This window comes from Labrus bergylta, chromosome 8 (genome assembly GCF_963930695.1).
Source record: "Labrus bergylta chromosome 8, fLabBer1.1, whole genome shotgun sequence".
Taxonomy (NCBI): domain Eukaryota; kingdom Metazoa; phylum Chordata; class Actinopteri; order Labriformes; family Labridae; genus Labrus; species Labrus bergylta.
Genome location: NC_089202.1, coordinates 27270087 through 27294976, shown reverse-complemented (window position 1 = coordinate 27294976; position 24890 = coordinate 27270087). Strand labels below are relative to the sequence as shown.

The window sequence follows — 24890 nt, the reverse complement described above, 5'->3', positions numbered from 1 at the left end:
AACCTTTGACCTCCCGCGTAAAAAAATGACAACAACTTTTTATTACTTCGATGTAATAATTAAAAGTTTAAACTTAAATATCAGAGAGAGTACGTAAACGAACCAAAATGCAAACAGTGTTGTTTCTAGTGTTATTTATTATAAATATAATAGTACACGTATTTAGTGGGCGGAGACTGTCTGTCAGCGTGAGAGTGCACGAGCTGTACGAGACCGCGCGCAAGAGTTTCAAAATAAAAGCATAGTTCCGGTGAACGGCATTGAGTCACACCACAGACTGCAAAAACTGTAATTAGACTGTAAATGCTGTCTATGATCCAAACACATAAACAGTTCTTCGAACAGAAGGCGAAGGCAAGAGTCACTTGCACTCAGTTAAGACACTGAAGTCCCCAAAAGTAAAAAGAAAATGTGAAAATAATAATAATCTTGTGCGCAAATGTTAATATCTTGTGTGCACGGAATTATTATTAGTTTATCTGGGGTATTCTATCACCATCTCGTAAATCATAAACTCTCAAATCAATCTGATCAGTGTTTTGCATTTTAGAAAGAAAGATTGCAGTTGAATAATTTTAAAAAATTGAAACTTGAAATTTGTTTAAAATATATATTTTTTATTGATTTTACTGTGAAAACCTTCAATTATAATTTGTAAAAATAATCTTTACATAAGGGAAGTAAAGATAATACTAACAGGTTAACATAATATTGTTTTTGTCATAGTTTAATACTATGTTTCGGTAGTGACAGATTTGGGGAGATTAAATACATTCCAAAACAAAAAATACAATATCAAATTTGACTATTCTTTTACTAGATATGTGTACTTCAGATATTGAACAATATATACAGGGAAACATTTTTGGGAAACAATCTATGCACTGAACACGTGAATCGACTTGGGAGGCCTATTACTGCTGTTTTATGGAAGTAGACTACTTATTAAATATTTGAAAGAAACGAGTAGGATATGCCTAAATTTGAGTGAAACAGAATGCATTTCTTTCATGTTGGCATTTCTGTTATAACTTGGCACAACTCTATTTCATTTGCTCCTCAGCATACTAGTAGCCTATGTTGAACAAAAAAAAAACATGAGCTTCAGCAGCAACGAAAATGATGAGACTCGGAGCAAATGAGCAATGAGCCTGAGTCGAGGTAGGCTACCACTGCACAACACTGCCACCATGTGGACGCACACAGGACATGCTGCAAATCTACAAGTGATATTTATGACACACATTTGAGCCTTTTTCAATGCGGAAAAAAACGGTCCATGCTAGATTTCAAAGACACATTTGAAGAGAGTAACAGGCTTACAATAATAAATCAAACAGAGTGTTTGTTTTGCAACATGTTTCCAAACCAATACAATCCCCTCAGGCCGTCAGGGAGGTAGTGTATTAATGGGCCAGCTTTTAAAATGAAGCGACTTGAAGATACGGTACAAGGCTGCATAACAACAGCCTGTTAGTCACTAATCAAGAATTATCAGCAGGAGTCTATTTATATTTGTTTAGGTAGGCTGTTAGGAATAAGGCAACTTGACCGGCTTTAACAAATAGGCCAGTCTGCCCCTCTACCCAGAGCGTCCTCTTTACCGAATTAATAATAATTATTATAATAATACTTTTCTTCAGTAGTGTTAGTAGTTTTAAAAGGCGATTGGTTGGCCTGGAAGTAGCCTATAACAGTGGTGGCCTGGTTGTGCCACAAGGTGAGGCAAATATGAAAACTATGAGCAATAACGTTTTTAAGGACATCAAATAATATTTTTTACTTACGAATCGAAAACTTGCACAAAATCATTCATCTTAAAATGCAGATTTTTTTCCCCCGAACCTTTCTTCTCTTCACTTTTTTTTTGTTTCATGGGATTATGAAAACGCGTTGGGACCTGATTCCCGCATGGCCTATATATTAAACGACATTTAAGCTATTGTGATTTTACAGTGGACTAATTTCCAATGAGAGATTGACTGTGCTCACCAATTTATATCGAAAAATAATCAGTTGTCGGCCCACAGGTTATTTTCTGTTAAATAAAAAAATACAAATATGAAGATGAATGATCACACCAAAATATGCATAAACTCTGACATCATATTCTTTTTTAAATTGTTATTCTTATTCAAGATTTATTCAGAAATCAAATTTGTTCACGCAGTTTTAACAGGCCTAAATGTTTGTGGCGTTGTTGTTGTTGTTGTTGTTGCGTTAATTATGACGTCATGGAAAAAAATAGCATATTGTACCGGGTCTCAGGGTTCGCTTCGGGCTTTGAAGATCAAAAGAAGGAAACAACACGTTCTAATCGTTGTGAATGACGTCACTACCTAGCTTCTTGCAGAATCTAGAGAAAAGGTTCAGCCAGTGCCAAAGGAGAACTTCCTGGGAGAATAATAGCAGCATTGTATTGTATTGCTTGAAAACAAAAACAACAACAATGGCCGGAGAATTGAACAAAGCTAAGAGGAAGTTTGAAGTAGAGGTGGGTGATGTCCTTGCTGGCAGAAAAAACAAGTACATGATAGAAAAGCTCCTGGGGGAGGGGTGTTACGGGTTAGTGGTCAAGTGCATTCAATTAGACACGGAGGAGAGAATGGCTGTGAAGCTTGTGAGGAAGGATTCAGCCTGGTCAGGTAGAAAAGAGGTGGCCATGCTTAAACGGCTCAGGAAGTTAGACCAGAACAAGAACTTGATCCGGTTCACCGAGCACTTCGAACACAAAGGGCACATTTGTATCGCCTTCGAGATGCTGGACATAGATCTGTATGACTTGATAAGAACGAGACAGTTCAAGCCTCTCAGTTTGTCGGAGATCAGAGTGATCTCGCAGCAGCTGCTGGTGGCTCTGAATGCTCTCAAGACGTTAGGTTTGGCGCATGCAGACATCAAGCCTGACAACGTGATGCTGGTGAATCATCAGCTGCAGCCCTTCAAGATCAAATTGATTGATTTTGGTATGAGCACCAACGTCTCCCCTTTCTGGCACAACATAAAAATTCAAGCCCTCGGTTACAGGGCGCCAGAGGTTTCTTTGGGCCTCCCATTAGACGAGGCCATAGATATGTGGGCACTCGGCTGTGTTTTGGCTTTCCTGTACCTAGGCCAGCACCTGTATCCAACAAAGTGTGAGTATGAGTTTATGAGAATCATCGTGCAGGTGCATGGTACGCCCGAGGATCACCTGCTGACCTCTGGCACAGCGTCCAAAACTTTTTTCACCAAAGGCGAAAATTCTCCATGGAGGCTGAACACACCAGTTGAATACTTGGAAAGATCGGGCCGCTTCAGGAGGAAGACTTTGAGTATCCTCGACAAGATGAATCATTTAGAAGACATAGGGAAGGTCCGCCTGAGAGGGGGGAACGCCACCGAAGATGAAGACACACGGGCTTTCACGAGCCTCTTAAAACGCATGCTGCACGTGGATCCCCGGAAGAGAATCACCCCGAGCAAAGGGCTGGGACACCGTTTCATCACGATGAAACACTTTGCGAGAGGCGCCGACGAGGACGATTACGTCGCAGCAGCCCTTTTAACTCTGAAAAACAGCCAACTTGGGCAACCATCCGGTGAAGTCAAGCGCTATGTAACATCCAGCGGAGTGATGAGCTGCACTTTATCGTCTGTTAAAAGCTTAAAGGGTTCCTTTTCAGAGAAGAAAGAAACAGAAAGGAAAGGAAGAACAGTGAAAGACGACAGTGGTGCTGGTAAGACACAACCTCACAAGACGAAGGCAGCCCGTAAGCATGCACATGTCAAAATCACACAGAAGGTAAACCCTCCTTCTAAATCTAAAACCACTGGATTTGTTGAGACTAAAACCAGGAGGGCATGGCTGAATAGAATGCGCACAAACCTCTCCAGGTTTTTCAGGTATTTAAGTTGCAGCAGGGATGACGCATTACCTTGAGAGGAGACTTTGGACACAGCAGAGGGTCTCAAGTCCATGGTGTTGTACAGGAGAGCTAAATGCTACATGTTCAAGTGTTTCCAAAGGGGTTTACTCTGAGTGCTTCAGTCCCCCCCCCCCACAAAAACAAACATTAAAGTCTGTGAAAAATATATAAAAAAAAAAAAAAGTTGAATTCTATCATTACAACGCTGCTTCGATGAATTTTAATATATGAGAGCTGATCATTATTTTTGTTATTTACATTTACTCAGTCAGGTGAGGAAGCCCTCGATGGACATACAGTCATTGATTTTAGTTTACTCTGTTCTACCGTGATAACAACCCTAACCCTAACCCTAAACTATGGTTGTTTTCTCAAGATCTCTCTTCTCTTTATCTCACACTGTAAAAAAAAAAGTTAGTGTTCATACTGCCTTAAAATTTTAAGTTAACTTTTTCTACAATTCTACAATTCACTTAGCAGACGCTTTTATCCAAAGCGACGTACATCAGAGAGTAAGAACAACACAAGCAAGGATCTAGAAAAGAGGGAACAATGTCAGTAAGAGCAAACGATCAGCTTTGAGTCTGATTGGACACACAGGTGCTGACAGGAAGTGACCAGAGGCAAAGCACAACATTGAGGGCAGTTCTTGAGAGCTCTAATCAGTATAGAAACCATCTTATAAGTCATCGTTATCAAACAAAAACCATCGTCACAACCATCATCATCATCATCAATAATATGGAGAGCATCATCATTAAGTTAGTAGGTATTCATTAAAGAGCTGGGTCCCGCCCTAGATTTTCATCTTGCAATCAACAGAGAGTGTGACACGCGTCAACTGCCTCTCCTGTTGATGCTCAGAGAATGAAACTTAAGTGCTCTGTCCAAACAAAGCCTGACAACGACCCACTGTCAATATCTGCACATTGCACTTTGACACCCTGGACACTTTACACTGTTTACATTATTCTATATTTTGTATATTCAATTATTTATTTTTTAAATTTTACATTATATTCTATTTCACTGTATATGTGTGTATTAGCAATTTGAGTGTTTATTGCATGGCCTTGCAGAACAGTCTTTACATTTCACTGCACATCTGTATGAGCATGTGACAAATAAAAATCTTGAATCTTGAACCTTGTATCTTGAATCTACTCAAAGCAAGTTTGGATTCAGCCACCTAGCTGACAAGACGCTCCTAGTTTTCAGATCAGAGCTCGTTCTGCTGGCAGTTTCGGATTCAGACTCTTTAAGCTTGAAAAGAAAAAATCCTGCACACTTTTTGTGATCTTTCTAATAAATTGGTGATACTTAGCAAGATTATTGTGCGGGATTTTTTTCTTTTCAAGTAATCGTTTTTTTGCCCTACGAGATAGTTGGATGTGCGAACACCTCCTTAAAAAAGTTTAAATTAAATGAATAAAGACAAGTTCAGATACATTTTTGAGTTAATTTTGAAAGTTGTACTTAAATTCTTAAGTTAAACAATCTTTTGATCACAATTAAATTCCTCTAAGCAGAAGTCCTTATTTGAAAATACTTCATCTAAAGTTGAATTCACCTAAATGATTAAATGACACGACTTTCATAATGTTATTTAAATATGCATTTCTATTGGAGTTAACTTTAATAAATTCATTCTGCTTCTGGTAAGACAATATTGCACATGTTTAGTGATCGTCTTTGCTTTTATAAAATCGTCGAGCTGAGCTGCTGGAAGTCGTTGGTTCCGGCTGTTTTCATGAAATAAGTGAAAGTCTTTCAGAGTGATACGGTGCATGCTATAACCCGTAAACATGCACATCTGTAGAAAGAATTAGGACTTTGGTTTTTTGACCTCCTGTAAGTTTGATTATTATGTGTGTGACAAATCCACAGGCTCTTATCCTGTCTCCCACTGGGACACACAGTAAGAGACAGGAAGATTTGACCGAGGACAATTTATCCAATCAACTTGAAGAAGTGATGGGATTAAATATTTTCAAACAAACCTGTCAAAGGGTAATAATCTAATATAGCCGCATGTCAAGGGGTTACAAGTAGCTCAGTATTAGATTCTGCACGACGGGACACCTTTCCTAATATGGAAAAAAGATAATCTGCTGCACTCTTGTGTAGGCAGCGTTCGCCTAGAGATTAAAAAACACAAACATGAGGGATTTTTTTTGTTCATTCCAGCATGCTGCTTTTGTCCCTGCTGGACCCTGGTGTGCATTCTTGGAGTGGGATCAATAAACTGAGTGTAATTCTTGTGCCTTTGTCAGCCGTCTTGGCACCGTGTCAGGAAAAGTTTGACTGTGTGACCCCCAGGGCTGAGTAGGATTGTGATATAAGGGGGGGTATAAATGTCCCTGCAGCAATGCGGGGCCACAGTCTGGCTGCCTGAGGAGACTGTCACACACAGCTCCAGCTCAGAAAAGGTAAGACAGAGTTTACATGAACTTTCTCAAATTATAGATGATCACACTTCATTTTTTTTCTTTTACATTACCTTTGTACTAACTTTTTCTATGAATCATCAGATAATACATTTATTCTCATACAACTTTGTCTTTACTGTGCAACTGCTCTTTGGACTGTCGCTGCAACAGTTGATGAATGCACCATCAGCAAAATAATTGGCCGGTTTTTGATAACCAATTTTTTTGTTAAAGCTTTTTGAACTGATGAAAAAAGCCAAAGAATGTTTTCTTTCAGGTCCTCAATAGAGAGGAATCACTGCTCTCTTTATCATCTACTTTACAGACTGACTATCTTCAGACTGTGAAGTGTGGGTGAAACAAAAACAAGAGTTAGGGTTAAAGCTTGGACTGAAGGTTGTTGTAATCTTTTAAATTTGATAAATCAAAAAGCTCAATTGAAAACCTAAAGACAGGGGAAGGGAAATCTACAATATTTACATCAGAGCAGGTGAATTAAAGACAACTTTGACTTTCTGTTGGGTCTCTGTCTAGTTGATGGTGGGAAACACATTTTTCCTGAACTCTTGTATACTTTGTGCGTCTACATGTTTTAGCACCACATTGTGCATTTATATGTAGACCTACAATGAATGTATCACGCAATCATACTTTAGTAGCTCTTGTGACCAGCTTAATCGATCAAGACAAAGACCCCCTGCTGTGATGGGCAGCTGTGGCTCAGAGGTAGAGTCAGTCGTCTCTCAACCGGAAGGTCGGGGGTTTTGATCCCCAGCTCCTGCAGCCACTTAATCCAACTTGCTACTGCAGCCTCGTCGGCAGCTTGTGAATGTGTATGAATGGATTAGTAAATACTGGTGGATGTTTCTTTTCCCGTAGCCCCAAAGGATGCATCAAGACCCCAACACATCCTGAGATTCATTGTGCGACAATTTAAATGAAATGCCGGACGGTAGACTATCAGTCAAAAATGTAGCTGTACAAATATTAAAAACTGTAACCTTGAAACTTTAAATTATCCTTAAAATAATAGGTTAAGTGACGTAATGTCAGTGATGTTTTGAGTTGTAGTGCAGTGGTTTCGGTTGCTAGGCAACAGGAGTTGCACTTAGTAATGATAGGATCAGGATGGAAACACCTGGTGACGCTCTTTTCAGTTTGGCCTGAGCAGTCTACGCAGGATCCAAAGGCTGAAGGATGCTAACCCTGAAAATATGGACACAGACCAAATCAGCCAGCGTAGAGTGAATGCCTCTTGTCCAATCGGATTACTCGGATCAAACTAACTGATTAATAAACTGTGATAAAGTGGTGACCTTTAAAAAGCAATCTGCTGTATCAATTACTGTGACTCTCCCAACAGATGAATCTTCCAGTTGTGTCCGTCATCCTGCTGGTGGTTTCTACTGTCCATGCTTTCCAGTACACAGAGCTGGCACAGTATATTGACAGCCACCAAGAAGAATATGTGGAGGTAAGATATAGCTTCTGCTTCCTTTGTTCCAAATTAAAGCGCTAAATTCAAACAGCTAGATACTGAAACCTGTTTTTTTTTTTGTTCTTGTCAGTTTAAAAAAAATCTTTAACACAAGTCCTACAGAGTCATCCTTCTGTTAATATATCCTTCTTCTATCCTTCTTATATATATATATTACTATATATAATATATTACTCCTTTATTCCAACTATAGCCATTACACATCCCAGTGTCACTCTGAATTCTTGATAGCTATTGTACTTTAGTCACTGGGAGCTGTGGCTGATAAGAGCCTGCAGCTAAACACAAAAAAAAAATACAATCACTACAATCTACAATCACTCACCTACAACTGCCCGTCTGATCAATACGAGTAGATAATGAAAAAAAACCAGCAAAGATGTATGAAAACACACTTTAAATATGACACATCCACAAAGTTCCTGAATTACAAACATATTAAAATGACCAAAAAGGTCTCTGACCAATTTTAACTTTCATGTTCACAATAGTTCTCTTAACTTTGGAGGAGTCATCAGAGATCAGTTTCATATCTTAACCGGGACATTACCTCTCTTAACCAAAAGGTGGCAGCAAAACAAGAAAACTATCGATGAAGAGCAAAGTATACCTCAAGTATAAGTAGCTCTAAAAGAAAAAACAAGAAAAACTAAATTGCTTTTTAATGAAAGCAATACATGTTCTGCCAACAGAAAATAAAGGATTTAAAAGTATTAAAAAAATATATCCACTATAAAAAAAAACAAAAAAAACACTAAACCCAGAACTAGTGCAGCAGGACTGAGATTAAGCTGTGACTGAGAAATGTCTACTTACATGCAAAGTAAAAAGAATGATATATGATTTGAATATAAATAAAGCTTTCTACCATGCACTTCACTTTAAAAATATATAAAATGTAACAATAAAATGCTGCTGGATGAATTCACTTGCACTGAAGATTGTCCTGCATTAACCAATAATTTAATTTCAGATAAGAACAAAAAAGAAAAGTGTAAATGGCACGTCTGTATATTCCTCAATATAAAAAATGTGTTGACTTTGTTTCATAAACCTGTAAGGAATACATGATTGGTGTTCTGTAAAGAGGAAACAAATCTTAAAATAATTAATTCTGGATTCATAAAGCAGTTTAGTTTTTTGCTGATCAGGCAGCTTCATAATGTTGCTTATTCTAATAAAACATTCAGGTATATGCTATAATACAATGTCAGGAATAACATAAAGTCTGATTAGGACAAAGACGCTTTAAACACATGAAATGCTTAAAAATATAAACTGTTAAAGTAAGAAAAAGATTCCATCATTGTGCAAAAAACAAACAAAAAAAACATTACATTACATTAACATTAACATTAACATTACATTTCTCTTATTTAAGGCATTTAATAATACTTTGACCCAACACTTTTCTTATTTTTTAAAAGGTTCATTTTTGGGCTTTTAATGCCTTATTTCAGAGACAGGACAGTGGATAGAGTTAGAAACCAGGGAGAGAGAGAGAGAGTGGGTAATGACATGCAGGAAAGGAGCCACAGGTTGGATTTGAACCCGGGTCGCCCACCTGGAGGAGTACATCCTTACATGGGGTGCGCACACTAACCAGGCTACCGGCGCCCCGACCCAACACAATGTTTACTGAGATAATAAATATAGGCTACTGTATGAACTGCAGTGACGTTGTGCTGAATGTTTTGTGTGTGTGTGTGTGTGTGTGTGTGTGTGTGTGTGTGTGTGTGTGTGTGTGTGTGTGTGTGTGTGTGTGTGTGTGTGTGTGTGTGTGTTTCAGGCTTTGCGGGACTGGGTGGCAATTGAAAGCGACTCCAGTAACGTCCAGAAGAGACCAGAGCTACACCGCATGATGGAGATGACGGCTCAGAAGCTGAGGCTGATGGGAGGGACTGTAGAGCTGGTGGACATTGGAGAACAAGAAGTGAGTGAGAGAGCTGTCCCCCCCCCCCTCCCCCCCCCCTCCCCCCTCCCCCCCCCCTCCCCCCTCCCCCCCCTCCCCCCTGCAGCACAGGAGCCCCTCCTTACCGTTGTTAAACAATGACAAACTAACATACTTAATAAAAGTAATAAACGCTAATTGGCTGGTAGAAATTGTGTATCTATACAGACAAGGCGGCTCATCAGAAACATCAAATAGGCAGCAGAGCAGACTGGACTAAATCTACCTCCTCATTACTGACTGAGACGCATCAAAGCAGCTTCCCAAACTCATTAAACATATATCGGGTTTGAGGTCGGACTACAGGTCAACAAACCCAACTTTTCACCAGTAATTAGGACCAATATAGTTTGATCTTTCTTTGTGTTCTACTGTCTGGTACAGTAAAAAACAATAGCTAACGACCCTCTGACACATACTTACAGTGTTTGTTTTAGAAAAACAAGAGCTGCAAAACATCTCTAAACCTCTGCTTTCTGAAGATTGTGGCTGTTATAATAGTTCATATTCGAATGATAATGAAATACATTTGATATTTAGAAAAAAACACCCAGATTGAATGTGACTCTAAACCATAACTTGTCAATTTACAGATGTTACAGTTGGGTTTGGGTTTGGTGAAACTAGATAGTCTGTAACCTGAACTGTGCTTACACTAAATGGAATGAATGTTCATTTCTACTTGTAGAGTAAATATCAGGCTGTGAGGGAGGAATACTTCCCCCAGATAACACATGCACTCCCTGAGTTTGAACACTCAACACACACACAAATGGGAGAAAAACACAATTGTGAAAATTATAGCTGCAAAATTCATCACAGCCTGTCATAACCCGAGGACAACCAGTGGAACCTGAACACACACGCATAGACACACAAGAACAAATTAAACATGCAAATGTGAAGTTTTCACTTCATGTGACCAATCAGTAAAAAGCCTTTCTCTTTATTTGGTGGTCGTTACGGTGATGCCTCAAGTGCATCATTGTTTCTCAACCGAGTAACAGCTGAAAATAACTTCCATGCTGCTGATCAACAAAGACCAATGAAAATGTATTTTAGGTATGACAAATAATTATCTTATAACTTAAGTCTTCACCCTTAATCTTACAGTTCGTGTAAAATCATACCAGGGGCATCATGTGGTGAAAATGTCAGCTAACACACAAGTTCATTATGGTATACAAATGGTTATTAATGAACAGAAGGAAGTCTCTCCAGCTCCACTTGTGGGAAACAAAATCAGGAGTATTAAAACAAAGTCACAAAACATTTCAAAGGGCTGCAATCCTATTAAAACGCATTACAAACATGAAACAGGTAAAACTTTCTGCAACTACTCATCCCTAAAAGTTATATCAAATTTAAAAAATGGTCATGACAACCTGTAAAGGGGGACGTCATATTATGCCCTTTTTGGGGTTCGTATATTTAATGTACCTACTAAAGTATGTTCACAATAGCTAAAGTTCTTAAAAATGTACCGCCGCTCCATGCACCGGCTCGCTTCTGACTCTCTCTCTAAGGCTCTGAAGTGCCCACGTTCAGAGTCCCCACGAGTGCCAAGTCTGATCTGATTGGTCAGTTGCTCAGCACGGTTCTCGGAAATGTCACCCCCCTTTTACCATATTGGGAATGCAGCCACTTTGGCTCCAAGGGGAGCATAAACCTTAGCACCTTAGCACTACTGTGCTACCGCAGGCTACTGCATATCGTGGACGTGCTACAGAAGTTAACGGGCGTGCAACATGAGCTGCTGGGCTTGCCACAACGAGCCAATGGGCTTAGATCAGTGATATCACACTGACAAGACGTCACATTGGCAATTTTTTTTCGAGGGGGGCTAGAACCGAGCGTTACATGCAGCTAATGCACATAGATGTGCCTAAACATGCACAGGACACTTGGAAAACACACTAAAGAGCATATAAAACCAGAAAAAGCTTAATATGACCCCTTTAAGACCTACTTGGAGCTTGGTGTAAGATTAAAGGTGTAACATATGCCTATATGTTGGAACTATCTCAGCTTAGGAAACACCTTAAATGTCAATACTGTGTAAACTGAAACTCTGACCTTAATTAGAAATTATGTTCAAATGTTTGAACTCCGGCATGGCAGGTGAGACCCAGGTAAGATCTGGTCCCACTAAGAGTATAGAGGATAACATATACGGGTGGGTTAAGTAGTAAGTAGTAGTTCACTTGACATTCCAAGGTCTAAAAAATGTGTACACCACCTTGTGAAAAATATGATCACCTCTGGCTCCAAAAAGCAAGAAGGCTACTAGTCCAAACTCCAAACTCAAGGAGTCAACATGATGGTCCACAAACAAATGGTTGAAATCATTGTAGATGTCTTCCCTAAATGTAATTCTGTGGTAGTTCAAACTGATACGAACTCTTCTTTAATGTCTGCAGCTCCCTGACGGGCAAACGGTAACTTTGCCTAAAGTGGTGACGGCTCAGTTTGGCAACGATCCGAGCAAAGTCACGGTGTGTGTGTACGGTCACGTGGACGTCCAACCAGCGAAGCTCGAGGATGGCTGGGCGACGGAGCCCTACAACCTGACTGACATCAATGGTAACATTATGAATCCATATCTCACAGCCCCATAGACCGAGCTTGACATCACTGAAACTAAGTTCATATTTTATACATGTCTACGTCTATGATCACGTCATACCTAAATTGATTTTTTTTTGTGAAAGAATATGCACAGACAGGGTTTGATATCATATTGAAAATAACATTATAAACAGCTAACGCCTTTGCATTCAATCCACTGTTTGGTTTAACATTCAGTACTCAAACAACACAGGTTCAGTTGTCTCATTTTTACCCAGGCATTTCATTTCCAACAATCTTCATTGTAACATAACCCTCATAATGGTTCTTGTACTTATAGGTAACCTTTATGGAAGAGGAGCATCAGACAACAAGGCCCCGGTTTTAGCCTGGATCCATGCTGTGGGGGCTTACCAGGCCCTCAATATGGTAAGAGACATTTATTTTTTTTATTCTTATTTTTCTTTATTTAGGAAAAGCATTCTTCACACATTAGTAATTAAGCATAATAGCAGCATAAATGCAAGAGTCCTCCCTCAAACTTTCAAACATTGGAGCACTTTCTTTGCAGAAAGAGGTGGGTATGATGCTTGAAGTACATTTAACAATTTAGCTCTTCCAAAGATTTTTTCATATTCAAGTAACATGACATTAATTAAATAGAAATGATTTACAAAAGAAAGAGACATTTATTAATACCACTGTTGTATTGAATGGCTTTTCATGCACTCGATGAATAACATCTGATGTGCGAGGGGAGGAGAGCTGCAAAGGCAATGTGACCTCAGGTGACACCAAAGTACAGATTATTGAAATGATTTGCAAAGGATTTTAAATATAAAGAAGGGAAACAGAGACAGTTAAGATGAATCTAAAAGATAACTCTCACTGACAGACTGCTACAGCGAATAAAAAGAAACAAACTAACTGCACACCCTCAGGCCAGGGAAAAAGACTGAAGCTGAGCCTCAGCCAAACTCACTCACAAAGTCATTGTTGTTTCTGCAAAGTCACCGCAGCAGTCTGTTCCCTCCATCCTCACCACCACTGTGAAGTAATGCTCAGCTGAATGTGCACATCAAAGGCCTCAGCCAGATGCCGGATGCATTAAAGGGGGAAAGGAAATGCGGTTTGTTGACAGACTTTGTTTCACATGCAGCTAATGGCTCATGGTTTGAGGCATTGCAAAGCCTGTTACAGCACCATCACGCAGAGCAATTAGCATGCTTATCATCCAGTAGTCACTTGATTCTCCTCTGTCCTGACTCATCCTGCTGTCGCTGTCACTCACTACCAAACACATCTCATGCTCTGTGCCTCCCTTTTTGTCCTCCAGGAGCTGCCGGTGAATGTGAAGTATGTCATCGAGGGCATGGAGGAGACCGGCTCTAACGGTCTGGATGCCATGATCCTGGCCCAGAGGGATACCTTCTTCTCCGACGTGGATTACATCATCATCTCAGACTGCAGCTGGCTCAGCAGACGGCCCGCCCTCACCTACGGCACCAGAGGAAACTGCTACTTCTTCGCTGAGGTTGTGCACGCAGACATACACACAGAAAAAAATCAAATAAATCCACAACTGATTCAAGTTCTGCCTGATTGTTCTCCCTTGGTGGTGAAAGTTTCCTCTGGTGTTTGCAGGTTGAAGGACCGAAACAGGACTTACACTCTGGTGTTTATGGAGGCACGGTGATCGAACCAATGACTGACCTCATTGGGATTCTGGGTAAGTTAGGAAAGAGTTGACACATTTGACATGTTTGTCCCTCTCACGTCTTTACACAGATATTTTTGGACCCACATATACAGTATAGCATTCCAGTCAAACTATTTCCATGTGTATCATAAACCATGTCAAATATTCCATAAGAGAAAATAAGTGGAGGCAGGGGAGTGTTACAGTTGAAGGTCATTGTCTGAGTGATCTATAGTTATAGACATATTACATATTATATTACAGAAACACAAAAACATCAATAAAACAAACAGTTTATATTTCAGCCAGCTGCTTGTTTGCTCTGCTTATGTTTCCAACTTTTATTGATTTGTCTCTTATCTGCATTTTCTGTGACGAGTGACTCAGATCTGTGACATCTTGCATGATGTCATTAGTGTTAATCTTTGATTAATGACAATCATCCCCTTACATTTAATGCCTGTAGTGGGATTGTCAGGATACTGGAATTTAAAACTTAGATACAATACTGGTTTGGTTTCAATCAAACAACACCTGTTTCAATACCAAGTCAACAAATCCAGAAGTATGAGACACCCAATATAATAAGTTAGTTCTAAATCACAGCAGACATACTCCTGCACACTGTCTAAATTGCACAAATACATTGCACATATTATTTGTGCAATTTAGACAGAGGGCAGATGTGTCAGTTCCTCTGAAACGTCAACATAACTTTTGCATCTTTATGAGACGCCAAAAAGACTTGAGAAATGTCAGTATTTTAGTTGTTGTCACCTCTGTTCTGTCTGCCGTTGCAGCAGCAGCTTGATGTTTTAAATATGACTAAAGATCTGTCGTTTAGTTTGACAGCTTCAGTACTTTTCAGTACTGTCATTTTTTCAAATAACAGAGATTGTATCTCTTTTAAACACGTGGTATTGAAAAGTATTGAAGTGTCAGTACCCTGACAACATTAGAAGTTAACCACTAATATGAACATTTTACACAATACAGTGATTGTTTATGACAAATATGATGGAGAAGTCAATTGAGTATATTTCAATAACAAGATGCAGTGTACATGTAGCTGAAGAGAGCTGTTGTGTATACAAAGTCATAATATCGTACTGTTACTGAAAGGACAGATGTCAGGAGGTAGATATTGATGTACACATTTCATTTCAAAGGTCAAAGCCCTCTGGCGTGCGAGGAAGAAGGCAGAGAAATTATGAGAAAGAAAAAAACAAACATCAAAATAGAGGTTACTTTAAAATATTGTGTCCTTAATGGTGTTTTCACACAAACTCAAAAAGTGTGAAAATTTCCCGACATTTATGGGGGTGAGCTGCATGTGTGAACGCTTGTGGCTAAATGTTTCACTCTGACTTTGCGAGGACTTTTTCATGCCAGCCCCTTAAGATTTACCGTTTACTGGGATAATATTAATTATAATAATGGGTAATGGTGTTTATATCACATTATGACCAATGTGTAACCGGTGCAATGTATGTTATTCTTCCACGCACTTGTTGATACTGTGAATATGCTCAGTTACATGTAGAATTGATCTACAGAGCTAAAAACTGTCATTATAGTGCCAGACTCTGTCAACCATTTTTTGCATCATGTTTTGCCTCCCCCTCGTCTGACATGTACAACTTCCCTGAGGCGACCCAGGAAGGTTTTCAGAGAAAAGCTTTCAGTATATATATATATATATATATATATATATATATATATATATATATATTTTTTTTTTTTAATCTTCAGGAGTGCATGTGTTTAAGACAGGCTCTGAATCCCTCCCATCTCCAGCAGCTCTATTATATCTGACTTTATCCATTTAAATCCATGTGCGGTAACTTCCTACCTTAGACACAATGATCAACCCCAGTGGTAAGATCCTGATTCCTGGGATCAGAGAGGCCGTGGCCCCTCTCTCTGATGAGGAGTGGAAAATGTACCAGGATATCGAGTTCGACGTCGAAAACTACAAGAGCAAGATTGGTGTCAGCCACCTCATGTACACCAACAAGGTAGGAAAAAAATCATAACCGCTTTCCAACAACTCGTCTTTAAGGCCTCATGTGGACACAACAAGATCAATTACTGTCACCGTTTGTTTCCTGCAGGTTGACTTATTGGCCCACCTGTGGCGCTACCCCACTGTCACCATCCACGGCATTGAGGGGGCTTTCTCCGACCGCGGCACCAAGACTGTCATCCCCGCTAAGGTTATCGCTAAGTTCTCCATTAGACAAGTTCCCAACATGGACCCTGCTATGGTCAAGAAACAGGTAAGACAGGAGGGGAAACGCTGCTTAGACATTATAGCCAAAGTCATGGACTGTAGGAGAAGTTTATCATGTTATCTTCTTGTATCCTGTTGTTGTGATGCTTCAGGTAACAGACTACCTTCATTCAGTGTTTGCCAAGAGGAAGAGTCCTAACAAGCTGAAAGTCACCATGGTGATCGGGGCCAAGCCTTGGCTGGCGGACCCGCAGCAGGCTCTCTATGAGGCTGGGAAGGCTGCTGTTAGGAGAGGTACAGACACACACTCGTTGAACACCGGTCATCTGTGACGTCATCTGTCTTTAGTTTGACCTTTGAAGGATGCAGCAAAGCTAAAGAGGCTGCATCCACGTCGGACAGTCTAGTGGGGGTCACACATTTTAGCTGACACGTGATTGTAAGTGTATGTAAGCTAAAGGTAAATGATGAGATCACAGGTTAGAGACACACCTCCAAGACAATCACAATGACAACAATGCAATGAAATGATTACTTTATCATGACTCTACTGGGGCCTCACAGTCATTCACAAGATCACCTCCCTATTCCATCACGTTAGCCACTGACTGATTGCATCAGGATGTGAAAAACATTTTCTAATTTTTCATCACTTTTTTAGCTGAACTTTCATGTCTCTTTATAGATATGGATCTTTTTTTTTTTTTTATCTTTGTGTGTAGTGCTTTGTAAATGTATTTGTAAAATGTGTGATACAGAAAGTGACACATGTGGTACATAATGAATCCACACGCTCAGATGTTTAATTCTTGTGATAATAAACATGAAGGATTAAAAGAAGGTTCTCCCTTCTCTAGTTTTTGACATGGAACCCGATCTGATCCGTGAGGGCGGGACCATCCCTATTGCGAAAACCTTCCAGGATGTGACGGGGAAGAGCATCATCATGATGCCCATCGGAGGCTTCGACGACGGGCTGCACTCTCAGAACGAGAAAATGAGCAGGTTAGACGCCACAGTTTTAAACTCTACGACGTCCGACTTGTTGTGAAGTCTGTTGAAACGTTCAGTGGAACACAGGATGCAAAGAAACTGTGAGAAAGTACGAGTGCAAGATAATGACCATGCAATGGACTTAATCCGGCTAAAGCTTAAACATTAACCATGGCAATAGAAACAACAACAACAACGACAAAACATGAGAAACTGACTTCAATTTTTTTACCGCTTATAGGAACAATTAAAACAAAGAGCAGAGCAGAAACACTTCACTGCTTATTTGAATGTATACACCCATAAACACAAGAAACAAAGGACATGGACAAAGATAAGAATTGAATGGAACAAAGCTTTGCAGTCCCAGTAACCTTATTTGACTATAACCTCAAACGAAGACATGGTGGTGCACTGTTTATTAAATATTGGTAGAAGCTGCAAAGTATAAAAAGTAGATTTCTTAAAGCATGTCCTTACTTGTATATTTTGAAACAAAAAACAAACAAAAAAAGTTGAGCCTCCCAGTTGAGCGTTTTAACACAGTGTCAGAACCAAGCGGCAACCTCCGGTCTTGAAAAATGCAAAACCCTGCACTTCGTCGAGTACCCGCTTGAAGCTGGCCCCTTGAGCCCTGAAGGTCACATACACACCACAGGCTAAAAAGCCGTTTTTACAACATAAATAAACATGTTTACAGCTGGTACAAAAAACGAAACAGACCTGATTAGTTATTGTCATCACTGGTTTGGCACACACTATACGAGGGGTATATGGCTCCGTTTTACATTTCACAAAGCTTCTGCACTAATGACACTCAGGTGCAAACACACCCATGTACAGTAGTTCTGAGCAGCTTGCTCTTGTTTTGCATCTGATTGTGGAGAGAAGCTATCTGCACCTCCACTCTCTGCTGCACTGAGCTGTGCTCTCATGCATGATGGAGCTCAGTCCTGTGATGATAAGCTGGAGAGGACAGAGACACATTTTTTTCAATTTATTGTGAGGCTGGACTTAAAAAAAAAAAGTTTGATAGGAGTTTGTTTCACAGTTGAAAACAACGCTTCGTCCTAGAAGGGCATCTAGAGAAAATTGTCCCTGTGCATAAGCGCTACAGACCTCCACATATGGTGGACGAGTGTGTATATGTGCAGGGCTTCAGCCTGCTGACAGTTCACAACTGTTTTAATTCCCTTTTTCTAATAAAAAAATATTACTGTCAAAAGGATATTTTAAAAATCTGTATTTACAGATCATTAATTTTTAGGTCAAATAGAGGCTGAATGTTTGTCCTCTTCCCTTGAAAGTTTGTGCGTGACATCTCTTATAAATACTTTGCCTCAGTTACCGTCATCTCTATCACACAGTAATACTTTCACTTTAACTATTAGCGCCTGCTTTAGTCAATTTGTTTTTTTTTTTTAGCAAAGAGTCTCATTTGCATAGAAAGGGTCACATTATTCCCAAAAATGAATGCATAATGGCTTATTAAAAAATGTTTAAACAACAGCGGCACACAGAGAGACAGTTTGCTCTGCAACCAATTAGAGGAGCATTTAACCCTTTGCGTGTGATTTGTGAACTAGGAGGTGTTTTTTTGACTCATTTCTGAAGGTTTGGCGGTCGCAAAAGCTGCACAATCCTTTTGTGAATCAGGCTCTTGGTATGTGTTTGTGTGTGTGTGTGTTTGTGTGTGTGCGTGTGTGTGTGTGTGTGTGTGTGTGTGTGTGTGTGTGTGTGTGTGTGTGTGTGTGTGTGTGTGTGTGTGTGTGTGTGTGTGTGTGTGTGTGTGCTGGTGTAAACAGGAGCACACTTAAGAGGACTAAAGTACCTGATCAAAACAGCAGCTTTATGAAGGGCTGATAATGCCATCGGACACTGAAACTACTCAGTTAATAGCTCACCTACTGCTCATTTAGGAAGCAATAGAAGTAAGAAATACAATGTTTAAGGGCAGTTTTGGTCATTTTCTCTCCGGAAACACTTTATAAGATTTTGGTTGAAATCGTCTTTAGGTCCTGACAGAAAGTAAAAATGAATGTGCTCTGAAAAAAAAGAAACAAAGAAAATCCGTCATCTGTAGCAGCTGGGCTGGGAATCTTTGGGTGTCTGACGATTCGATTGAGGATTGATTTTTGATTCAAAACGATTCTGGATTCATGATTCAAAGTGAATGAGTACATACTTCAGGATCTACTCCAGTCATCTGTGAGACTGGCTGAACTTCTTGTTGCTCTATTTGGCATTCTACTGAGTTAAAGGGCTAGCCTTAGCACTTAGCACCTTATATATATATATATATATATTGACGTTTGGAAGTTATGAATCGATTTTATAACTTCAATTCATAACGTGAGGGGCGTGGCTTTTGAGGGAGCACAGAGGGGAGGGGGTGTAGACGGAGCACTGAGGGAATGCTGCTTTCAAAATCATGCCAGCATTGCGTAAATGTCTCCGTCATAAGGGGACTAAAATGCTGATTCAGGACATTATCTGTAAACATATATAGCACAAACATTTGTGTAATGTTTCCATTTCTCCTCCATTCTTCTCTCACTGTAATCTCTCCTTACTTCACCTTTCTTTCTACAGGTACAACTATATTGAGGGAACCAAGTTATTCATCGCCTACCTGAATGAGGTGTCCAAGATTCAGAAGACCAGTGTGTAATGAGAAATGACCTCCTCAGTGTTCCAGCTCCAGGGATCTGACACAAGCCTGGTTTTTATGCAATTTATCATCTTTCATCTTTCTTTCTTTATATCTCAAGCGTTTATTTATCTGCACCTCCAGCAGCACCTCCTCCATTCCTTCCATCCTATCTATCTATCTATCTATCTATCTATCTATCTATCTATCTATCTATCTATCTATCTATCATTTTGAGTGACTGTCATGGCACTCTCTGAAGTTATCTCTCTGTGTGCATACCTTTATGCTCTGTATAATGTCAAACTGTACTGTAGGAGTGTGTGTGTGTGTGTGTGTGTGTGTGTTTGTGTCATGTAGTAAAAGCTGTACAATGCAACCAGTGTGTACTTTTTTTTATTAAGTAAGAAAGAGTCAAATCCTGGGAGTTAATTCAGAAGCATTCATTTTACACAATGTAGCCCACAGAAGCTGAGAACTCCAATGCAACGTGTGTGCATTTCCACATGTAGTGTGTTATCATATCTAACAGCTGCTGTGCACCAACAGGAAACGATGATGATGGAAATGGTGACTGCAATATTTGACCACTGGCGTTACAGCACTTTGAGTTTTACTGAACAGTCAGCAAGCTGCTTCTTTTCCGTACTTCTTCAGCGCATCACGTTGGTGTTCCTCCGTTAGCAGCAAACTGATCAGCTGATCAGGTCTGCTGGCTCCGACAGAGACAAGCAAACTAAAGACTTAAACATGGAGTTTACTGTGGATACAAGATACGAGCTTGACAGTCAGTCACACAATTGGCACAAAAATGTATTATGTATTCTTTTATTTGTTTTTTTTATTCAACCAAAAAGGTCAAAGACATATCACACACGAACACAAGTGTTAATTACGATTAATCACATGCTATTTTGTCCCTTAAAGCGCACCGTAGATTAGCCTCCTCAGTGTCTCCCTGTAGTCACAGTGATGGAAAAGCATCTTTGAACGTCTCATGTCACTTGAAAAAAAAACTCTCCGACAGCTCAGATGACGAGTTAAAAGTGATATCCACCTCATGACATCACACATTTCACTTCTTCAGCCGTTCCTTTGAGCTGTTTTAATTCAGTTTTTGATCCTTAACGAGCTCCTTTTCCGTTAGTTAAGTTAATGTCGTAACCTTCGATCTACCAGAAGGTGATTACAGCGGAGTATTTTAAAATGATATGCGTTTTGACAGCCCTCGTGTGTATGCATAAATAATAGATTTTTACAGACTCGTAAGAAAACAAGGAAGGAAAAGGCATTATTATTTGTTTAGCACGTTCATAATCATGTTTGATAAAACAAAGACACCGAATACAATAAAAAAGGAGTCAAAGATTTAATTTTCATTAAAATGGCTCAGAATTTTTTATTTTTTTTACAATTAAACAAGTTCAGACAAGAGGTGCATTATTTAAAAATAATTAACTTACAGTTTAAGCATAATAAACACAAGTTTAAGAGTAGAAATAGAGTTTTAAAATAACATTTAAAGGTGTGGTGTGCAGGGCAAAAGAAGGACAGTGTTTAGAGTCAGCTCTAGTCTGAAATCTTCTCAGAGATTATTCACGGTCTGTGCCGCATGAAAACAAAATGTGGGCGGCCAGTATGTTCTGGGGGTCCTCTGTCTTTTGTCACAAGCATGTCAGAAATGTTTTGGGGCACTAAGCCACTGAGAGACTTATAGTCAAGGAGAGACATTTGGAAATCGTCTGTGTAAGGGTTTTACATCTGGAGTATTGTGGTCATATTTTTTCAGTTTTCATCAGGACTCTTGGAGCTGCATTTTTAATACAAAGATAGTAACCACTTCCTGTAATGAAAAAAAACATTATGAGATGATTTCTGGTGTCATTACAGCTACACTTTCCACTTAAGCATTAATTCGATGTTCCCGTCTTTTATGATTTCATTTCCACGGTATTAGAGAGACGTTTCTGTTGTCATGCAGGGTGTGAGGCGTATCCCAGCAGGCAGCGGTGTGGAGGAACCCTGGTGTTGTGAAGAAGCCGTGTCTGACACTTCGGCGGCCTGATTCACAACACCAGCTGACCCTCCCCACCCTCACCCTCACTCACACTCACGCAGAGTTCAGAGGCAGTGTGAAGTCAGGAGTTCATCTTCAGTGAGTCAGACACACAAAAACGAGAGGCTGGCAGGACGCCAACACATGTTCACAGTTTGTTTCTCAGAGAGCAGCCGACACCTCATTATCATTAAAACAGACAGTACTTACCTCTGCGGCCTCTTTATACCACCATACTACTTATTACAGCTGTGTGTCGTGAAGCTGTTTCAAAATAAGAAATATTGACTGGAAAAGAAGGATGAACACGGGAGGTAGCAGCATGTGTGCAGTACACTTTGTCTCCATTAGGGGGCAGTCTCAATACAGATTCCTGCATCAGCTGCTTGCTCAATTGGAGGTCGATGATCTGATGATGCCAAGGGTGGGTACGCATCTTAACCCCGCCTGCAGAAAAACAGAAACCACAATGAGTAATTCAACCCTTTGAAGCTGGATGAGTTATAAAATGACAAAGTCATCTTTTCAAACAAGTGAAAATCAATTATGTTTTAACTTCAATATTATTGTATGTTGAAAGTCTCTGGTGTCTGGAGTCAGCGGGAATAGGTCAAAACAATAATCAATCAAGCAAGCAACTTTTTTAAATACCAATACAGGCAATGAGATATGAAACATAGAAACACAGTGACATAGAAACACATATCGTATAGAAAGAGCTTAAAGAACGAGGAGGGTCTCATATTAATGCATCAAAATTAAGTGATAAACAACTGTGTTATAGATAAAAGAGATGACCCCCACCCCCAAAAAAAGAGCATCATCATAGTGTAATTGTAGAGGTAATGAATGATTTAGAAGATGAGTCAATGTGACACTCTGGTAATCATGAAACCAGAGGTCTTGCTTCTATTATAGTCTATTAAAACGGTATTATTTTGATTTGTATGAAAACTTCACAAAAATCAAACATAGTCAGGTAGATTGTAAATACAGGCCTAACTGATGAGGGAAACCCATCCAGGTACTTTGTCTTTAACTTGCCCTAATCTGCCTGTAGAGGTAAATTCTTATTGAACAGAAGTATTCACAGCTTTATAAATAAATATCACTAAAACAAGAATAAAAGCATATCCAAAATCTTGGTACTTGGTGGTCTCCTCATGTCATTTGTACGTTGGGCCTCGTGATATTTAGGGGGCCTCAAGTGTTTTTTTCCCCACACATCATGCTGGTGTCTAAATGATAAGTAGGACTTTGGTTATGACCATCCAGCCTTTTCCACACATACTGTCGGGCCTGATTCACAAAAGGATTGCGCTGCTTTTGCTGCTGCTAAACCTGAGCTAATGAGGGAAAAAGAAAGCGTGCAATCCACAAAACACCAGCTGCCTCCATTCAGAGAGGAAGCTTTTTTTTTTTCTAAACAGTGAAACTTATTTTATAATTTTCAAGTCTGGAATCAAAATAAAAACCGGGCCTGAAAATAAGTCCCCCCCCCCCCCCCCCCCCCCCCACCACCCCTCCTAGCTCATGTGGACAAAACATCTCCATCAGCATGAGAGCTCATCTCCACGCAGAGTAACGGTGCAGACGGCTTTTCTTCACACTCAGACACAAAACAAGAGCAAACTGCACAAAGCAGGGTTTCTATTCGGGGCGTTTTTTTATGCCTGAATATGATTGGCTCTACATGCTTTGTGAATTAGACCTTGAGACCGAGCAGATAGTGGGAGCTAATGATGCGCAATGTTTGGAGCTATTAGCGGCCGCAATCCATTTAACCTGAATTTCAGGCCTATAGACTCAAACTGGGTCTCACATCCAGGTTTATTACACAGTTGCCTGAGTGTATTTGGCGAGGCATTTTAGCATTTAATATATCTTTTGAATCTTTTGCTATTTGCCCGCTCTGGGTTGCAGAGGGCCTCAGAAAAAAATCTGCTGGGGGCCCCACCTTTGTCCAGGAGCAGCCCTGAGTTAGGATGTTATTTTTTTGATGTAAATATGAAATAGACTTGGAGACAAAGCTTTGCAGCTCTTGCTCCTGGTGGTTGGGATGCTGTACTACATATTAAATGGTTAAAAAAAATGTCTGTGCAGTGTGGTGGAGGCCACACATGAAAGGGTTAAAGGTGTAAAAGTGAGTTGAAGTGAATGCAGTGTTTGAAGATGAGGGTTTCGAAACAGAAAGGCCTCTTAGATCACAGGAAACACAGACATTATTACCCCACACGCAGCGAGTGATCATCGTCAGCCATGCCGCTCACAAACCCCTCAGTGTGACGGCTGCTTATTGAAACACAAGACAGTCCTCAGATGTTACAGTGCTCCATTTGGTTTGCCTATTTATAAAGTGCTTTGGTATCGAGGACAGGGCCGTGATGGAGCTCAGAATAACTCTGGTTTCTCAGCAGCGGAGTCTTAATCCACCTTGAAGCAGCCGGCTGTGTGTTAAAACAATCATCATGACACCATTAAGGAGGTTTACTCAAAAAAAAAATCATCTTGTTTGTCTTTGCAATAACATCACATCTTAAATATATCTTATTTACACTTCACTGACTGGTATGTACACTAAAACTAAAAACTAAAGCATTCATAAAGAAGAATTACAGACACAAACAGACTGAAGTAAAATATACATTTTTAAAACAATTCACATTTAAAGTACAGATCATCTTTTTAGTAACTAGAAAAGATTAAAGGAAGAAAAGGTAGCAGGAGTAGAAGCAGTCTTTAATAACCAATAAAAGTCATGGATTGAGAATTTTCCACAGGTAAAAATCTAGATAATAGATTGTAAGTTTTTATGAGCGAGTGGTTGTGTTGGGCACCCCATGTGCAGAGGCTTGGGTCTTCATTGCATCGGCCTTGAGTTCGGATCTATTCTCGGCTCTTTGCT

The 24890-nt window shown here is 39.8% G+C and overlaps 1 protein-coding gene and 1 long non-coding RNA gene across 2 annotated transcripts in view; one reads left to right on the top strand and one right to left on the bottom strand.

Annotated features, from left to right (window-relative positions):
* Positions 1–6183: 6183 nt before the first annotated feature.
* cndp1 (carnosine dipeptidase 1) lies at positions 6184–20308 on the top strand. Its single transcript, XM_020626168.3, has 12 exons — positions 6184–6337; positions 7701–7811; positions 9625–9768; positions 12207–12369; positions 12695–12783; positions 13691–13888; positions 13999–14083; positions 15911–16071; positions 16168–16332; positions 16439–16580; positions 17144–17291; positions 19872–20308. Exons 1-12 carry the CDS (start codon positions 6263–6265, stop codon positions 19948–19950), a joined length of 1560 nt encoding a protein of 519 aa, XP_020481824.1. The 5' UTR covers positions 6184–6262; the 3' UTR covers positions 19951–20308.
* Position 20309: 1 nt separating this feature from the next.
* The window catches only part of LOC136179833 (uncharacterized), a 38035-nt gene continuing 33454 nt past the window's right edge, over positions 20310–24890 (bottom strand). Inside the window, exon 3 of the long non-coding RNA XR_010666772.1 lies at positions 20310–22432. This is a non-coding gene — a long non-coding RNA (uncharacterized lncRNA). The remainder of the gene's footprint in view (positions 22433–24890) is intronic.

Bases quoted from the DNA above. Each gene is read 5' to 3' on its own strand.
- cndp1 (XM_020626168.3), top strand. From the start codon at position 6,263: ATGTCCCTGCAGCAATGCGGGGCCACAGTCTGGCTGCCTGAGGAGACT. The intron at 7,812-9,624 runs GTAAGATATAGC...TGTGTGTTTCAG, and splicing joins ACCAAGAAGAATATGTGGAG to GCTTTGCGGGACTGGGTGGC. The intron at 14,084-15,910 runs GTAAGTTAGGAA...TTCCTACCTTAG, and splicing joins TGACCTCATTGGGATTCTGG to ACACAATGATCAACCCCAGT.